Here is a 15,603-nt window from a genome sequence, read left to right as displayed (position 1 = left end):
CCTCAATCCTATACAATATTTGTGGGCAGAACTAAAAAAGCATGTGCGAGCAAGGAGGCCTACAAACCTGACTCAGTTACACCAGCTCTGTCAGGGGGCCTACAAACCTGACTCAGTTACACCAGCTCTGTCAGGAGGCCTACAAACCTGACTCAGTTACACCATCTCTGTCAGGAGGAATGGGTCAAAATTCACCCAACTTATTGTGGGAAGTTTGTGGAAGGCTACCCAAAACCCGAAAGTTAAACAATTTAAAGGCAATGCCACCAAATACTAATTGAGTGTATGCAAACTTCTGACCCACTGACCCACTGGGAATGTGATGAAAGAAATAAAAGCTGAAATAAATCACACTCTACACTATTATTCTGACATTTCACATTCTTAAAATAAAGTGGTGATCCTAACTGACCTAAGACAGGGAATTTTTTACTAGGATTAAATGTCAGGAATTGTGAAAAACTGAGTTTAAATGTATTTGGCTAAAGTGTAAAGTGTGTGTATATATATATATATATTCTTCATTATTCAACTTTTGAAACATGCAAAATCATGCATGTCAATCTAACATTTTTCAAAATATATTACTTTCAGTCCACTAATGATTTCACTGTAAGTAAATCATCAACATTCAGTCATTATGTGCCTTCCATTATGTGTTCTCTCCCTAACTGTCCATGGACCCTTCTCAGGTAGGCTCTGACTGGGTGACCCAGTCTGCGGGGATGAACTGCACCCAGGAGACAGTGGACATGAACCTGCTGCGCTACCTCCATACCGGGCCACTGGGACACACACAGGATTTCTTTGTGTTCCACCTGCTGGACGGGAAGAACCGCTCCCCCGCGCAGCACTTCCACATCTCACTCAAGGACATGGAGAAAGGTTTGTGAACAGATGGACAGACCACCAAACTGGGAAGTGCACTAATTATGCAGTTTGCTATAACCTACACGTTCATGGTCTGTGTAAAAAAAAAACGCTAGTAGAGAAGTCTCATCATATCAGCTGGTAGCTACTAATACTGTTGTCTTATGTTATTAGAATAATGTTAAACTCGGCTAAAATAAGGAATAAAATAAGCTGGTTTATAAGTCTATGTTGTGTAAAGAAATTTGTGCAAACTTTCATTTTAAGACTTCACTTTCTCGATCAATTCCCAGGAGACATTGCCATTTTTGTGAAGCCGGTGAAGACCAGCCGCGGTGAGCGCGTGGTTCTGACCACAGACGTCCTGCTGGCGACGGACGGTACAGACAAACCCGAGGAGCTGTTCTACATCGTTACAGTCCCCCCCGGCAACGGCCACATGGAGTACATCAAACACCCTGGGGTGGCCATCAGCACCTTCAGCCAGATGGACATCGCTGCCAACCTGGTGGGCTACGTCCACGACAACAGAGCCACCGCGTCGTTGGAGACACTACAGTAATGGCAACCCTTCTAAATGTATAAAATGACGCGGCTGATAATCTTAACATAATTCCACATAATAGTGGTTGGAACATGCTGCAAACGATGCTGGTTTGTAGACTGTAGTTATCATAACAGATAGCAGATGGCCCCAATCTGACCCACATCTATAAGTGTGATACATTGTATGAGATGAAGTACCTTCCCCTAAGAACCTGCCATGCTCCTGTATGTCTTTGTTAGGTTTGTCGTCAGCAATGGCAAGGCCACCCGTAACGGCACCCTGGAGATTTACGTTGAGACCACCGACCGCGTGCTGCCATCACTGACCTGTAACAGCGGCTTGAGAGTCCCTCAGGACTCCTCCATGGCGGTGACCCCTGACGCCCTCGCCTTGTCCGACCCCGACACCCCACCCAGTGACCTGCACTTCTTCCTGGCCCAGCCTCCGCAGTACGGCACACTGCTTCGTGGCGGTGTCCCGCTCGCTGCCGGGGGTAACTTCACCCAGTGGGACCTGCAGGAGCTGGAGGTGACTTACAGGCACGGGGGCGGCCCGTCGCAGATCGACCACTTTGCCTTCACGGCCTCAGACACTACCAACAGAAGTTTCCTGCTGGAGGGGAGGGTACAGATGGAGCCTGTTATCTTTACCATTCAGGTAGGACACACTTATCTGCATACACACCTATGCCCAGATATGTCGATTGAGGGGCCGTTTCAGGTATACAGTAGATCAGCACAGCAACTTATTCAATAGTAGTGGAATCAAAATAATTAGTTGTGCAATGTTTTGATGGACACCTTTGATGGTGCCTAATGAACAAGACCCTGTATTCCAGATTGAGCCTTTGGACAGCTCGGCTCCTGAGGTTGTGCAGCTGCAGTCTCTGTGGAAGGCTGAAGTCCTGTCTGACGGTCGCTATGGGATCTACCTCTCGTACCGGGAGCTGAGAGCGCAGGACGGCAACACCAAGGACGAAGACCTCACCTTCCACATCCACAGACCACCATACTTTGGCTACCTGGAGAATACGATTAAAGGTGAAGTCTTATATGCAGGGGCGTCTGGCCCCATTCCCTCAGTTTTATCCTTTTGTCCACTAAAAATACAGAAAATATTCTTTATTTTACGCATAATTAATCCAAATGCATTTAATTAGGCCATCAGTGCTCCTTCAAAAAAAAGACCATTACGATAGCCCATAGACCCCAGGTTAATTGCGTTTGCTCTTCAATAAACAGTCCATCTTACACTGTGCTCTTGCAGGCAGCTTTATCCAGCAGCATTTCACTCAGAGGGACCTGAGCAAAAGGACTATCGTGTATATCATAGACCCAGCGACAGAAGCCCTGTCGGACAGCCTGGAGTTCAGAGTGTCCGACCCCCTGGGGAACACTGGGCCCTCCCACACGTGAGCTGCTACTCCGCACAAGACACAAATAGTATCGGTATGCTCTACATACTGTGGTCAGTCAGGGGGAGGAGAGAACCAATGGTTACATACATACTACTGTACACGACGAGGCCAATTTATATGACAGCTTATGAAGATTTGATAAACGGTCCCCAACGACCGTATTGGTCTCTGTATGTAACATATGTACTGTGTCCTCGTAATGAAAGAAGGTACCATCACCCTCAATCAACTTGGAAAGGCAACGCAGGCTCTTTGGTAAGTGTGTGAAACTGTTTTCACTGTGCTGTGTTCTTCATGGTTCCATGCTGCAGGCTGGAGCTGAAGTGGTCTCGTGTGGAGCTGGCTGTGTCTGAGTACCAGGCATGTGAGGACCAGGGCAGTGTCTCACTGGACGTCCTACGGAAAGGCAACATGGCCGAGTCCTCGTACATCACCATCAAGGTTTCTGATCGATCCGTTTCAAACAGTATGATTCTTAGAAAAATTCCTGTAATCTAGAAATGCTGCTAAATTGCATATATTCATTCTTTACCTTTATTTAACCAGGTTAGTCTCGGTGAGGTAAATCGAGTGATAGATGGCACTGTAAATCCATTTTAGTGCCATGAATGTAATGTCACTTTCGGATTCCCCTTTTGTCAATATCTTAGGTGAGAGAGGTCACAGCGACTGCTGGAAAGGATTTCACTCTGAGCCCGTCCAGCCTAATCCAGTTTGATCCTGGTACGTGTGCCTTTGGAGTGGGATGTTGATATGAGTTACCATCATAGATTAGGAGATAGGTAACTCAAACCTGTGCTCTCTATGAAGGCGTATCCAAAAGGAGCTGGCGTATTGAAATGACCCAAGATCACCTGGAGGAGGCAGACGAGACATTTGAAGTGACACTGGTGTCCCCTGAGGGAACCGTTGTAGGCAGCACCTCCAAAGCGCTGGTTAAAATCAAGGACTCTGGGAAAGGTGAACACTGGGGAACTAGTGACTAAATCAAATAGAAACATTTTCTATTGTCTTGTGAGTCAATGCCGTTTCTTTATTTTAATCTAAAAAGGTTGTACATTGTCAAGGTACATTTGTCAAGTTATTGAAACTGGAGGGACCCGAGGAAGCCAAAGACTGATAGACAATACACCAACCTTCTATGAAGTATTGACGTGGTTTCAACATCTCAATGTAAGTCTCTGTGCTTTTCCAGGACAGTGTGGATCCAGTCGGGCCCCTATGGGCTCCAGTCTGGGGGGGAAGCAGGTTCAGTCAGGGCCGTACCCCCAGCATGGCTCCATTCATTTGGAGACACTACCCCTTGCCAAGGAGACCAGCAGATGACCTGGACCCGGGGCGATGGCATGCCCCAGTCTGTGCCCGCTGCTGTGCCCGCCACGCCCCATATGAAACTCAGAGCCATGGCCAACAGAGAGACGGTGAGTTTTTAACTCTGTAATCACAGGTGTGACTGTTCTTCTGTTGAGGTTTGTCCCACAGTCTTTGTTCCAAGCCTTCACTCTAAACTATGCTGAACCTAAGAGTTATGTAGTACAACTTGATCATGTATTATCTTCTCACAGATTCCACCATCGTCAGTCCATCGTAATGGAACAGACACTGTGTTCACGGTAAAGGCTACGACCTTTTGCACTAATCTAACACAGCGAATCCAACCTAGGGACAGCCATCACTGTCTTTCTCTCACTGCCTCTCTGTGGTTGCAGTACCACGGGATCATGTCCGTGCGCCTGGAGGATGACAAGTCTCCGTCTAGGAAGGGAAGGAAGGCTAATATTCAGGTGACCAGCAGAGGGCGGCAGCAACATGCAGCCGCAGCACCACCAGTGGCTCCCAACCTCAACCCCAAACCTGTCCCTAAGACTAAGAGTGACAGCTTGCTCCCACGTACAATGCCTGAGAAGCCCAATAAGGCGAGTCATCATTACATTGATTCATAACCGTTTCTGTATCGCAGCGACTTTAGTACAAACACCGACAATCACATGGAGAGGTTTGGATCTCATGGTGTAACAGCTAAATTAGGACTGAAATCGCCTCAATATAAACAGACACTGAGGGTTATTCAGTCATTGGTGGCAGTGGCTATATAAACAAATCCAAAGCATAGATTACAGTCTCTCTCTCTTGGCCTATAAACTACTTGCAATATGATGAACAAATGAACTAAATGTGTTACTTACTCTAATAATATTGGCCCTCAGGAGCCTTCACCTAGCTCTGGCCCTAAACCCTGTGTCCCAGAGCTGATGGGGCTCCTACACTTTAACCAGAGCTCAGGCGGGCTCCTCCGCTGCAACGGGGTCTCCTGGAAGCCCTGGGCTCCCACTGATGAGGTAATCAATCTGGGACGGGATGGTGCCGGAAACAGAATAATGTACCCTCGTCAATTGCCCAATTGTGTTATGAATATCATACTTAGACTATTTCAGGGTCATAGAGTATGGGCGAACCAAGTCATAGCTCAACATTCTGGGCCACTGTCTTGGACTGAGCTTGATGTGTCTGGGAAACCAGCCCTTAATGTTAGCCATTTCATATTTCAGTAATGAACTCTCACCTCATTGGCCATCCATTTTCATCCTCTCCCGACACAGATGGTCAGTGCTCAGAATTGTCGTAAGGGCTGGACCTATCACAGCGGCAACTGCTACTTCCTGAGCACCGAGCGCAAGTCGTCGTGGAGCACCGCCATCAGAGCATGCAGGGAGAGGTGAGGAGGGGAACAAGAAACATGTGACCTATTTTGCGAGAATGTGCCTTTGTGTTGGAGTAAACTATAATTTCTTATTTCTCCTGTGGTTCCAGTCACCAAGCCAATCTGGTGAGCGTTTTTTCCAAGGCTGACATGGACTGGCTGTGGGACTTCAGTGGAAGGAAGCCATTCTGGATAGGTAAAAAGTACCCTGTCCTATTTCCATTAGACGAAAAGTGGCTCAACGTGTGTGCATGCATCTACCTCACTCACTGTCCTCTCTCCATCTCTCAGGTCTAAACGACAGGGAGAGCCGAGGACGCTGGGAGTGGGTGGGTGGAGAACCCATCACCTACACCAACTGGAGGAAGAGCCCGGCCAGAGGCAAGAGGAAGGGGACCAGGAGGTGTGTTCTGGTGTGGAGGAGGGCCAAGTGGCAGATCAGAGACTGTAAGACGGGCAGGGGACATCTTTACGTGTGTTACATCAAGACGTGAGCCGAGGGGGATCCCTACGTTGGAGTGATGCTACGAATCGGAACTATTTTCTTTTCACTGCTGTTCCAACAGGAGTGGAGCTGACCCTCAAGACAAGTTGCATTCATACAGGTAACATCAACCAATCACCCAAAGGAGATTTACTACGGTACTACAGAGATGGATGAAGAGGTCAGCTTGAATGAAACGGAAGTACTGCATCAAACACACCAGTCGCAAACATGTCACACATGCACCGCTGAAGCGCACGCTTTTCCCAGCTATTGTAGTTTAAAGGGATCGTTCACTCCAATGACATTGGATTCCTTACCCATTCTTAATGTTGAGTAGCTTTAACATGTACAGTACTGGTCACGTGTGTAACAGCTATACTTATTACTATGATTATTGTTGAGTGCTGTAACTGCTGCACTGGTCATCTGTGTAATATTTCATATCTGTGTATAACAAATTGTATTGTGAGTAACGCATACCTCTCAACGTGCACATTTCAAGTATTATTTGATTTCACCGTCTCAAGGTTGTATTCAAATGTACGGTCCTTGATGGTAGTGACACTGTCTTGTCTGAAATCAGTCATAACTGCGTTTGTGGACTATAGTATTTCTGCATCAACAAAATGTAATATTTTATGAATAACAACGTAAGATTCAGGTTACTCTCATCACTGACCCTACACTCAATGGCCAGTTTATTAGGTATGCCATCCTGTTCACTAAAATGCTTTGCGCCTACAGACAGTGAGTCACGTGGCCGTGGCTTTCTATATAGAGCAGGCAGACAGGCATCGAGGCAGTCGGTCACAGTTAGATTGAACGTTCGAGTGGGGGGAAACTAGTGACCTAAGCAACTTTGAGTGTGGTATGTTTAGTTCCAGTATCTCAGAAAACAGCTCATCGAAGGAGAATGGCAAGAATTGTGCAAGCTAACAGGCATGCCACAAACTGGCAGATAACGGAAAAACATTGAGTGGAAAAACATTGCCTGTGTCATGCTGATGGCATAGTCAGGATTTTGGCGTCCATGACCCCATCCTGGTGTCAACGGTACAGGCTGGTGGTGGTGCTGTAATGGTGTCAGGAATGTTTTCCTGGCGTGAGGAGCAACGTATTGAGCAACGTTTCCAGCTCCCAAATAATTTGGGCCGTTCTGGATGCAAAGGGACATCCGACCCAGTACTAGATGGGCACAATTAATACTGGCCACTGAGTGTATAGGGTGCCAACTCTACAGTTCACATTATGCCACAGAAATTATGCCACAGAAACTCAAATACACAAATACAGAAAGGCATCAGCTGCCTTCGAGACAGCTTCGTCTGCAGTTGTGGGATCACTCAGTTGCTTTCTCAAATTACATTGTGACAGTTGCAACATTTTAGCCAATTACTGTACAGAATTTATTTTAATTTCACATTCCATTTAAAATGTAATGATTTGTATGCAATTATTTTATAAACATATATTATTCCAGAAATCTATCAGGTTAATATTTATTTTACTGCTTTATTAGTTATTTTTCAAGAATAGGCTAATAATAGTATGCTAATAATGCTCAATTATTTCGACACAACAATGCTGCATTTGAGTAAAGTAGAAGTTCAACAATTTGACAATACAGGTTTGCATTTTTCATCATGAATCTTGATCTGGAGGTAGCTCTGCACTGGTCACTAGCTGGCACAGCCACAAGTCATAACATTTTATTTTAAGCCTAACCACACTGCTAACCCTAATCTTGAAATTAAGAAGGTAATGTTTTTCTTTCAGGTAATGTTAAGTAATGTTTTTCTTTCATAAATGTTACAATATAGGCAATTTTGACTTTGCAGCTGGCCCATCTAGCGGAAATCGCTCAGTTCTGCCTAATATCGCTCAGTTCTGCCTGGATATGTACCAGGAAATCCCCCTGGCCTCTCCAGTTATGGAAAGGAGAACGGGAAGGGGACAGCACCAAGACTATTAGGAGGTAGCCACTAGCCCTGCTATGGCCATGTAGCAGAGAAAATACACATTTTATCCATATCAGAGTGACGAGGTCACAAACAAGTGCGAATCTCAAAGTAGGCCTTCATTCCAATTTGATAGACAGAAACAATTTGGTCCATAAAACCATTAGTGCTTCAAGAAAATATTAAATGTGGCTTCAGGTCAGAAACGTAATGAGGTTTACTTATATTAATTTGATAGATTGATTTGATTAACTCGCCCCCTGTTACACTAGTACTAGGGTAGCCAAACTCACCATTAGGGTTGAACAATTCTGGTAACTTTCCCAAAATATGAAAGAAAAAATGTGCAACATTCGCTCACCATTAACAATGATTTTTTTTTAAGCAAGGTTAAAAGACAAACATTTCGGCCTTCATCAACTTTCCCAAAACATCCCGGTTGGAGAATTCCTGCATTTCCTGCTCATTCCCTCCTGAATCTACTAACCAGGAGGACCAGGAACAACTGGGAATGAACTGGATGTGGAATTTTGCAACCCTACTCACCAACAGTAATAAGCACTCAGCACTACATAATCAAAGAAGTCCTATAGCTAAACATCTACGGGTTAATGCACTAAAACCAATGGAGACAACATGATGAAAACCAAATGGTAAACTCAAACCAACAGAGGGCGAGTCAGGGCTTTCTGTCTCTCCGTCCCCATGGAGGATGTGCGTGTTCAGCGCGGCTTGGTCCCGATGGTGCGCTCCTTGTAGGTCCTGATGGTGCCTCCGTTGTGGTTGAATGCGGAAGACACATTTCAGTTGAAGGCATTCAGTTGTCCAACTGACTAGGTGTCCAATTTTCCATTTCCACTGAGAATTTCCCAATTCCCACCCTATGTAATCACCGGTCGTACCTTAATGTCAACAATCACCCTGGGTGTGAGTGGCTCTAGGATGACCACGGTGTAAATGCACTCGGCCCGTCAGGCCCAGGGTGTCTGCCGTGTCCCCGGCCAGGTACTCCAGAGGGATGACCCCCATGCCCACCAGGTTACTGCGGTGGATCCTCTCATAGCTCTCTGCCAGCACAGCCTTGATGACCTGCGAGAGGGGAACAGAGGGAAGGGTGACAGGCAGGTAACAGTGGGCATCCACATAACACACGGTGGCTTGTTCTCAGCTTGTTCTCATAGACTAGATGTAACATAGTAAAGTAAATCCGGCGGACACACAAATTAGTATTAGATACATAAGACAGAAGGTTACTTAAGGCAAAGGGGAAATAAATGTGGTTGGTTGGAGTAGATTGGTAGGCGTATAACGCAAATGGTTGCTTGTTCAAATCTAATAAATGGACTTTGCAACTTTGCAACTTAAACTTTTTCAGGACCCTGTCTTTCAACGATAATTCGTAAAAATCCAACTAACTTCACAGATGTTCATTGTAAAGGGTTTAAACACTGTTTCCCAGGCCTTTCTACTGACTCTGAAAAACACCAAAAGAAAGATGCCCAGGGTCCCTGATCATCTGCGTGAACGTGCCTTAGGCATGCTGCAAGGAGGCATGAGGACTGCAGATGTGGCCAGGGCAATAAATTGCAATGCCCGTACTGTGAGACGCCTAAGACAGCGCTACAGGGAGACAGGCGGACAGCAAATCATCCTTGCAGTGGCAGACCATGTGTAACAACACCTGCACAGGATCGGTACATCCGAACATCAGCCTCTATAAATGTGTAATCAGAAGTCAAACAGTGTTTGTGATTTAATAGCCGCTGCACCGCTGGCATGGGAAGCCAAGGTTATGTGTCCCATCTTTCTCTGTGTCAAAGTGGAACTCTGATAAAAAAAAGTGCATCTTCGCACCACATAGGGCCTTTCAGAGAAAATGGAATTGAATGACAAGTGCATGAAGAGGTGGCATGACAGTCATGATGAGGAAAGCGCTGTCCCCCAATGTACTCTCAAAGCTTTCCAAGTACAGCCTATATAGTTATCCAACAACTATCCCATTCTGCATTTTCTACTGATGTTTGATATTTTCTCTAGTCACTGTGTAATGTTATCGAAATGTTCATAAATGTTCGTATAAATGGTAAATCTAATGTTAGCTAAATTTTATCCCAATAATTATACAGGGGTTAGCCCATACAAATAGAATGAGATTCTATTAGAATGGGAAAATGTAATGATGTGATTCCACCTTACAGGGGGGATGTTTGGCCTGTTACTTGTTGCAAGGTAATATAATACTAGCCTAGCCAATTAATGTTAGGACCTGGCTGGAACTGAGTCTTCCTGACCAGACACAGCTAACAACATCAGGCTTTCTTTGTGTCATTAAAACATGAGAATAGAGAGATATTTAGGGCTTTCTAGCTAGCTCCCTAGCAACTAACGTTAACGTAAACTCACGTAAACTCGTACATCGCTTTGGTCCATAGAATTGCCCTTATTTTAGCACCCCAAAAATGTAATACTTCCAGATCAACTATAATGTCAATACCATTGTAAAGAACATTTTCTCGCCTTTCTAACAGAATCAATTACATGACCTAAACGCTGCCCGTTTCTGCATAATTCAAGCAGGCAATGAGCCCCGTCGGGTCTTTTTAAAAATGGCGGGTGGGGAAGCGAAACTAATGCTTGATAGTGAGAAGGAGAGATGTGTGGGGAAAATAGCTTTTTTTCACTCAATCTGTCCAATTTATCACCTTATCGCCATATAAGGCGATCTTAGAAGTAAACAGAGGCTTTGAGAATGATGATCGCATGCAATGATGACGAAAAGAATGACTAGGTATCCCCCCTTACCCCCGTCACTGTCAATTTCTTGTTTTTAAAGGATGAAAGAAGTGCTACACCTGGTGGAGAGAGATTGTAAGACAGAAATAGTTGCTTTATGCGTGCTGTACGTTACAACATGACACGTCAAGATGTAACAGAGGGTCAGTTTTTTCAACTTTTCCCCAATACTATAGAGCCATTACCATGTCGATCAACGCTTGAATAGAAACCTAGTTCACACCCCCCGATATCGCCGTCAACACAGTGGCTACAGTCCCATTAGTGTTCTTTGTAGCCTCGTTTGAATGTTGCGGTTGCACACATTTGTACGGAATGGGGTGAGTGGGGTGAGTTTATATAGTAACTATAGCCTGGCTATCACGTAAGTTTTGAAGAGCAATCAACGTTACTGGCTAGCTAGTTATGCCGTCACAGCCCTCGACCTCAAATGCAGTCATTTTACTTTAAAAACATATGGCCAAGATAACAAATAATTGCAAAAAAAACAAAACAATAGTCACACATACCAATTTCCTTCTCTGTACAGCTGAAGTGGGTAGAAGGGTAGCTAATGACGTTGGATCGTCACTAGTTATTATTAAAATGTGATTTTGAACTGCTAACACACTGCTAACCTCATGCCAAAAATGTCATGATTTTTTTACTATCATTTCCACATGCACCTAAATGCAGAGCACCAAAGATGATGGTGTCCATGCCATAAACCGAAGTAGTGAGGTAGTGAGTGAGACAAGTTAACATTTGTTTTTGTTTTCTTTCTGAACTCACAATATGGATGACAACATCTTCAATTATAAATAGTGTTGGGCAGGTGTTTTTCTGATCTGACCAACCACTGCTCAGAATCTCAGAAAAGTCCAAACAAGCTAGTATATTTTTGCATTGAAAGACTATAGGCCAGTCACCTGTATAGCTCGATTGCTAATGTATGACATCATTTCTTACCTTACTCAATAGATTCATCTTATCACATGAATATCCATTTATACAAGGTATGTTGTTGTCTACCATCCATTTAAAACCGCATCAGAACTCAAGGTCATGTGCTGTGTATTACTTTTTATTATTACAGTTCATGTCTTAATGTTTAATGCCACAAGATAAAGATGTATCATTACTTGTTTTAAATAGATGTATAGAGGGCTTGCAGTTGTCCCAAATCATCTAGCAACTGCACCAAGCGCCATATTAGAAGACTAAACTCAGTAGCTCTGTTCGAAGTCCCATACTAACATACTGTATACTACATACTTAATGAGTATATACTACATGCTATATGCTATTAGTTCATTTTAGTATACTGTAAACAAACAGTATGCTTTCAGTTGAGCGTACTAGCTCTTCGCCTGTCTACCGGAAGTTGATGCTAGCTAGTGTAGCTAGTTAGCTAGTTAGACATCTTACGACTTCGGGTGTGTTCTTAAATTCAATGTGGAGTGCCAGAGTGTGCTCGTAAATTCAAGTACCCAAGCTAACGTTGGCTAGCTTTCTAGCTCCTTCCAGACACAAATCAGACCACTCTGACCATTTTACTCGCCCTAGCAGAGCTGGTTAGGCTGTTTACATGTTATCCAGATCATTGGTGACTGTAACTGTGCTGCTGACAACAATTTAATTAAGCTTTTTTTTTTTTGTTTACTGACACCGGCCATATTCAACAGGTGTTGAGCGCTCTTAAACTCATTATTCTGGCTCTGGTACACCCAGACAAGTGCTCTGAAATCGGAGTAGATAGCCAGAGCGAATTCACGAAAGCATGCGAATGTCCATTAAGAACACACAATGACTACACCATTTAGCTAAGCTAAGAATGACAGGAATAATCAAGTCAATAAACGTTGCGTATTTAGATAGCATATCATTACAGCAGTATGTACCGGTATGTTAGCTAGCTACCTAACGTTAGTTGACTACTTATGCATCAAACTTGCCACTTTTAACTATAGGCTATGTGGTTTGTAAAGACAGCATAACTAACAAAGACAGCATAACTAACAAATTGCCCCAGGGGGAGAAAGGTTGCACTGCACCGGGACAGGTTAGCTTATACAGAGGGGCATCTTCTCCCAAAACCACAGGGACCCCCACAATTCCCCTCTCTGGCAATGACATTCTCATGGCTCCAGACAGTCCACTCCCCCAGTCTCCCTCCCTGTGTCACCGTGTGGTTCCCAGAGCCACAGACTGTATTCCCCATTCCCTCATCCTTGTCCCCCGTGTCCCTGCCTTCATCACCTGGGCCCCAGAAGGGCAGCCACCTACTACGGACTGAGCCCCCTGTTTCACATCTGGACACTCTGTGACCATAACGGCCACGCAGGCAAAGGAGACCTTCAGAGACTTTGTTTGTTCCCTCGGGGATTAGGGACTTTGTGGTGGGGGGGCTATGTAGCGACCCGCACAACCAGCTGTGTGTTATGCTGTTAGTTGGTTGTGTTGTATTTACCAGTACCCAGTGTAGGTGGGGTTCGACATGCCAATCAACATGCTATCTGCCAATCACGGGAATGCCTGGAATGTTCTGATGCCGGGCATCCTGGTAGTTGGTGGAGTGGTGGGGGGGGGCATTGCAAGTTTTAAGACCATGTTTTAGCCATTGTTCTCTCTCTTACGCTTGGTCTTCACAAGAGAAGGTCACGGTTGTTTTATACTGGTACCTTTCATTTATTTGGCGTGGGCTATGGCCAAACAGTAGCCTGTGTGGGAGTTGGGAATAAACCATGAATCGTATACTCAATCCTATGTCTGGACAATTATGATCTAGCCAGGTCATTACAATGCTATATACTCAATTCACATCACAAATGGTTCAGTTAGTATGAGTATTCGAACACAGCAAGTCTGTTGTTTGTCCTCCAATTGTTCACATGGCTGGCTGCGTTTAGCTGCTGCCGGAAACTTCAAAGATTTCCCATTATTTAGTTTTTCTAAGGACCCTGAAAATTGAGGCAATGGGAGAACCTATTCAAGTACTGTAAGTAAATATATTTTGAAAATGATCAAAAACAATAGCTAGCTAGCTTGCTACAGAAGCGTAATATGCATGCTAAATCAAATTAGCTGCTAATGTTTGCTAGTTAGCTAACTTTACATACTGTATAGCTAGCTACGTTAATTAAATATCAACAGCTTGCTAACTTCATATCAGCTAGATAGCTATGTTGATTTATTTATTTATCATTGTAACTCCAAATGCATTTGTAGCAAGGTAGATAGGTAGCTAGCTAACAGCCATGGAAGAGGGTGAAGATTTGCTAGCATTTCCAGCTGTGAGAGAAGGGAGAGTAGGCTACTCTGGATAGGGCATGTACACTACAAGACCAAAAGTATGTGGACACCTGCTTGTCGAACCTCTCATTCCAAAATCATGGGCATTAATATGTAGTTTGTCCCTCCTTTGCTGCTATAACAGCCTTAACTCTTCTGAGAAGGCTTTCTACTAGATGTTGGAACATTGCTGCGGGGACTTGCTTCCATTCAGCCACAAGAGCATTAGTGAGGTCGGGCACTGATGTTGAGCGATTAGGCCTGGCTCGAAGTCGACATTCCAATTAATCCCAAAGGTGTCCGATGGGGTTGTGGTCAGGGCTCTGTGCAGGCCAGTCAAGTTCTTCCACACCGTTCTTGACAAACCATTTCTATATATACACCTCGCTTTGTGCACGCACGGGGGCATACTGAAAACAGGAAAAGTCCTTCCCCAAACTGTTTCCACAAAGTTGGAAGCACAGAATCATCTAAAATGTCATTGTATGCTGTAGCATTAAGATTTCCCTTCACTGAAACTAGGGGGCCGAGCCCAAACCATGAAAAGCAACCCAGATCCTTCTTCCTCCTCCACCAAACATTGCATTTGGAGCTATGCGTTCGGGGAGGTAGCGTTCTCCTGGCATCACCCACACCCAGATTCGTTCATCGGACTACCAGATGGTGAAGTGTGATTCATAGCAGAGCAGAAATTTGTTGGACTTGTTGGAAAGGTGGCTGAGCTCTTCAGTAAGGCCATTCTACTACCAATGTTTGTCTATAGAAATTGCATATCTGTGTGCTAAATTCTATACACCTGTCAGTGACCGGTATAGCTGAAATAGCCGAATCCACTCATTTGAAGGGATGTCCACACACTTTTGTATGCAGTGCATTCAGAAAGTATTCAGAACCCCCTTCCCTTTTCCACATTTTGTTATGTTACAGCCTTATTCTAAAATGTATTCAATTATTTGTTTGTCTCATCAATCTACACACAATACCCCATAATGACAAAGCGAAAACAATTTAAAAAAATCATTTTTACAAATGTAAAGAATAGTTTAAACAAATCTAAACCTATTTACAGAAGAAGACTCAAATTGAGCTCCGGTGCATCTTGTTTCCATTGACCATCCTTGAGATGTATCTACAACTTGATTGGAGTCCACTTGTGGTACATTCAATTGATTGGACATGATTTGGAAAGGCACAGACCTGTCTATATAAGGTCCCACAGTTGACACTGCATGTCAGTGCAAAAACCAAGCCATGAGATCGAAGGAATTGACCGTAGGGTACCAAAACATTTTTGCAGTGTTGAAGGTCACCAAGAACACAGTGGCCTCCATCATTCTTAAATGGATGAAGTTTGGAACCACAAAGACTCTTCCTAGAGCTGGCCACATGTCTAAACTGAGAAATCGGGGAAAAAGGGCCTTGGTCAGGGAGGTGATCAAGAACCAGATGCTCACTCTGACAGAGCTCCAGAGTTCCTCTGTGGAGATCGGAGAACCTTCCAGAAGGACACCCATTTCTGCAGCACTCCACCAACAGTTCTTTATGGTAGAGTGGCCAGGC

At 44.4% G+C, this 15,603-nt stretch overlaps 1 protein-coding gene across 1 annotated transcript in view; it reads left to right on the top strand.

Annotated features, from left to right (window-relative positions):
• Positions 1–4,447, top strand: part of frem1a (Fras1 related extracellular matrix 1a) — a 28,514-nt gene extending 24,067 nt beyond the window's left edge. The window contains exons 23-32 of the mRNA XM_046319227.1: positions 693–885; positions 1,164–1,428; positions 1,657–2,074; positions 2,256–2,457; positions 2,684–2,828; positions 3,146–3,275; positions 3,485–3,557; positions 3,645–3,794; positions 4,030–4,255; positions 4,400–4,447. Coding sequence (XP_046175183.1) covers positions 693–885; positions 1,164–1,428; positions 1,657–2,074; positions 2,256–2,457; positions 2,684–2,828; positions 3,146–3,275; positions 3,485–3,557; positions 3,645–3,794; positions 4,030–4,160 — 1,707 coding nt within the window. The 3' untranslated portion in view covers positions 4,161–4,255; positions 4,400–4,447. The remainder of the gene's footprint in view (positions 1–692; positions 886–1,163; positions 1,429–1,656; positions 2,075–2,255; positions 2,458–2,683; positions 2,829–3,145; positions 3,276–3,484; positions 3,558–3,644; positions 3,795–4,029; positions 4,256–4,399) is intronic.
• The last annotated feature ends 11,156 nt before the right edge of the window (positions 4,448–15,603 follow it).

This window comes from Oncorhynchus gorbuscha, linkage group LG21 (assembly GCF_021184085.1).
Source record: "Oncorhynchus gorbuscha isolate QuinsamMale2020 ecotype Even-year linkage group LG21, OgorEven_v1.0, whole genome shotgun sequence".
NCBI classification, from domain to species: domain Eukaryota; kingdom Metazoa; phylum Chordata; class Actinopteri; order Salmoniformes; family Salmonidae; genus Oncorhynchus; species Oncorhynchus gorbuscha.
This window is presented reverse-complemented; position numbering and strand designations above follow the sequence as displayed.